The sequence below is a fragment of the Etheostoma spectabile genome, chromosome 18 (genome assembly GCF_008692095.1).
Source record: "Etheostoma spectabile isolate EspeVRDwgs_2016 chromosome 18, UIUC_Espe_1.0, whole genome shotgun sequence".
Lineage (NCBI taxonomy): Eukaryota > Metazoa > Chordata > Actinopteri > Perciformes > Percidae > Etheostoma > Etheostoma spectabile.
Window position 1 is genome coordinate 14313725 of NC_045750.1, and position 3888 is coordinate 14317612.

The 3888-nt window shown below is 43.1% G+C and overlaps 1 protein-coding gene across 1 annotated transcript in view; it reads right to left on the minus strand.

Moving 5' to 3' along the window:
- The window catches only part of map7b (microtubule-associated protein 7b), an 18155-nt gene extending 16982 nt beyond the window's left edge, over positions 1-1173 (minus strand). The window contains exon 1 of the mRNA XM_032543556.1: positions 274-1173. Coding sequence (XP_032399447.1) covers positions 274-418 — 145 coding nt within the window. The 5' untranslated portion in view covers positions 419-1173. The remainder of the gene's footprint in view (positions 1-273) is intronic.
- Positions 1174-3888: the final 2715 nt, after the last annotated feature.

The following is a 3888-nucleotide window of genomic DNA, read 5'->3' on the forward strand; positions in this document are numbered from 1 at the left end:
ACACACACACATTCCAAGCTCTTAACACATGTATTCATAATTAACATCCTACACAAATACACGGACACACTATCCAAGCTATTAGCACATGTATTCATAATTAACATCCTATACAAATACACACAAGCATACACTTGTCTTTAATGCTCCAAAATTTAAGATTTCTTTGCCAGATATTAAATATTATAAAGGAAACTCAAACAGCACAAAGCACCAGATCTTGCAAGTTCTTCAGTTAACACCCCTGTCAGTTTCCCTCTGTCCTTTCCATACCTCTTTTCTTCCTCCTGCGAGCATCTCTGCGCCCGTCCTCTTCCTCAGTGATGGTGAAAAGTGCTGGGATGGCTGAACGGCTGCCTCCCTTCCTCAGCTTCCACTTGCCCCACGAGCACCCACCTCCTCCTTGCACTTCTGGCATTGCCTGCCCTGTTGCTATCCTTCGAGCCCCTGGCTAACTCGCCCAGACCCTGCCCATCCCACCCTGCAGTAGCAGGTGGGGGGGAGGGAGGCAGGGTGGGGACAGGTCAGTAGAGGACGCCAGAGGATGGTGGTGGAAGGGGTCACCCCTTAAAGCCTTATTCTCAGTGAAGACGTAGATAGCTAAAAGCAAAGGCTAAAAGCTAATTCCTCTGGCTGCACAGTGCTTTGGTCGGAGAAAGCAGAAAGAAGAGAGAGAGGAAGACAGAAGGAGGACGCAACAGGGAGAGCAGGAGAGATGGAAGGAATTAAATTATGAAATGTGAAAGAGGAGAGTAAAATGAGACGGTTAAAGAAGGTTAAAGAATTAAGTTCAGAGAGATGATGAGGGATGGCGTGAAAGAGAGGCAAACAGAGCTGCCCACTGTGCCATGTACAGTAAATACTGCCTACGATGGCAGTGCCAGGCAGACAGAGAGAGAGAGGGAAAGAGACGGAGAGTGCGACAGAGTCGGAGGATGAGCTCTTGTATTTTGGCTTAGAAAAGAAGACTTAATCCACAAGACAGGCTCAGTCGAAAGATGAAAAAAATGTGCACTTCTCTTGACTCCCTCACTCCTCAAGAGACGCGGCTGCTGCTGTCACTACGGTTACTGCAGCCCCCCTTTTCCCTCCTCACCTCTTTCTCGCTGGGCCTATTCGGTAAATGCAAACTTGTCAGAAGAATCACATCACACAGGCAGTACAGTAGACACACACACACTTGGCCCACAGATACACGGGTGACAGAGGGGAACATGGCTGTTCAAATATTCAGTGCATCTCCAGCAGTGGAAGGTGAGCCGGGACCAGTAAAGGGTTTCCCTGCCAACAGCAGCACATGGACCATGCAGCTGCAGAGCGGAAGGAAGAGTGCAGAGGACAGGAATACTGTACTTTTACACACACACACACACACACACACACACACACACACACACACACACACACACACCACACACACAACACACACAACCACACACCACACACACACACACACACCACACACCACACCACACACACACACACACACACACACACACACACACACACACACACACACACACACACAGGGGTGTGTTCATAGAGCACATGGTATATGTCCCCGCCCCTTCCTCCACTTAAAGAGCCATCAGCCACGAACCTGTGCAGATCAATAGTTATATCTGAGCAGTAATAACAGTTACTAAGTTGTGCTTCTCTTTAACTTCCTACGCTGACAATGCAAATACACTGGATATGGAAATAACTGGAAATAAAGATGGTAAAGAGAGGATGTGCTGATCATTTGAACGTATCAGAGACACAGTATGTAGGTGCCATGGAAGGGAGGAAGAAATGATAGGGCAATAAAGTTATGGCAGGCCACCTTGTTGGAGGCCTGTCAAATAACAGTGCAAACATCACCCTAAGCAGAATTATAGTGGCATGTGCTTGCGTCCGCTTATCTCACATCAACCAATGCAAATACACACAGATATTAAACAACCAGCGTGACAGCGTGAAATCTCTCTCCAAGATGCTGTGGCTTAAAACAGCAAGACGACAAACTGATTTAAGACACAAACACCGATAAGCATTTTGGCTGAATTCCCTTTACAGGTGCACTTCATCTTGCAGTTGGCCTCACATATAGGTCAACGTTTGCAAAGTAAGTAGCCTAATATATATACTATTTTAGCACAAAGCGGGCATTTGATTCACAATTCCTTCAATTCCCATCATGTAAAAGCATTCAGGACGGGACTTGCTGCATCATGTCTTTAGGGATCGCATGCTGTACAAACACACATTCATGAAAGAGCAATCTGATCTTTGTCCCTGCAGGACAGAGTAATGCTGTAATCCTACCCTCAGACTTAAACCACAGAGGCTAGGCTACACACCCTTCTCTCACCTATTGAATATGTGAGAGACAGACCAAGGAACTGTATAAACAGATACATTTAGCAATGCAAGTACGCTTTCTGTTACATTTTATTTCTAAAATAAAAGCAGGTTTAGCTGACATGCTTCCTTCAAGTGAAAGGAATGACAATGTGAATGCACATACAGTAAAGTGTGGATTTAGTTATAAATATAGTAGTTTTGTAAATTTAAAAAAAAAAGTAATATTATAGACTTTCCTTGTAACTTACTACACAACAACATGATTTGTAAGCAAAAACATTAAGGTAAACAAGCATATTTTCACTAATCAGATCGTCTTACAGCGAGATAAAGATAAAAGCTAATTATTATCTGTGTTTACGGGTTACTTTGCTGGGACCCTTACTGAGATGAGGTTTGACACAGTATAAAATAAGTAAAAAACAAAACAAAAAAACTACAAGCTAATACTGATGAAGTCAATCAACTTTAATTCCCAACTGAACACCTCTACAGGTCACTGGTGCTACCTCCATAGAACCCTACAGGACATCCTATTTGGACACATATATATTGGTACATACATACATACATACATACATACATACACATATATATATATATATATATATATATATATATAGGAAAAGACCCTGCTAGAAGAGAATGGTATAGAGGTTGATGTGTAGTCACATTTACACCTGGTTACATGACCCAAGCTCTACTGAGAGTTGAGAGGCTAGAGTTGAGCAGTATCCAAATTCTTTTATTATGACGTAAGGCTCAGACGGCATCATCAATCTGTTGGCTTGTGCCTACACTGCTCTGAAACTGAATACCAAACACTAATACTGAAACACCTCTCCCTTTCCATTAGGTCAGAACCCCAAATGCTGCTAAACTGAAGAAGTTGTGCTCTTCTTTGAGACCAGGTCGGTCTCGGTCTCTCGGTCTCTCGGTCTCTCTCTCTCTCTCTCTCTCTCTCATTTTTAGGCATTACATAAATTATATTTAATATTTAATCCTTGTCTCCTATTTAAGTGCATTGCATTTTTTTAATGACGTATTGAAACTGATACTGTAGCTATTTGTAAGACCCCGTGGTATACAGTATTATCGTATTATCAATTTGTCAGCTGACATATAAACAGATAATAAAACTGGTTTGACCACAGAGTGAGAAAAGATATACAAGGCATTTTATGCAGACATATTTTTGGGCAACTATTGAATGACAGACTAGAAAACCGAAAGTTGTTCTGTCTCTCCTTTGTGAAGGCCGTCTCAAAGCCTTTATTTGTGCACCGAGGAGCGAGCATTGAGGAAGGATCACCGAGGAGCTATAGGCGAGGATACACGAGAGAAGCCTTCCCAGAAGCTGCACTAACTTTGCACACCTGACGAATTCATGTGGCCATAGATCCTATATACTGTCTATTATGCGACGCCTCAGAGGAACGGCTGTATTTTCCCGAAGGAACACATTTCCTCATTGCCTCTGTCCTCCCATGATTTCCTTGAATCTCTCTTGTGATTGTCTCGTTGGGATGGACTAAGAACAAG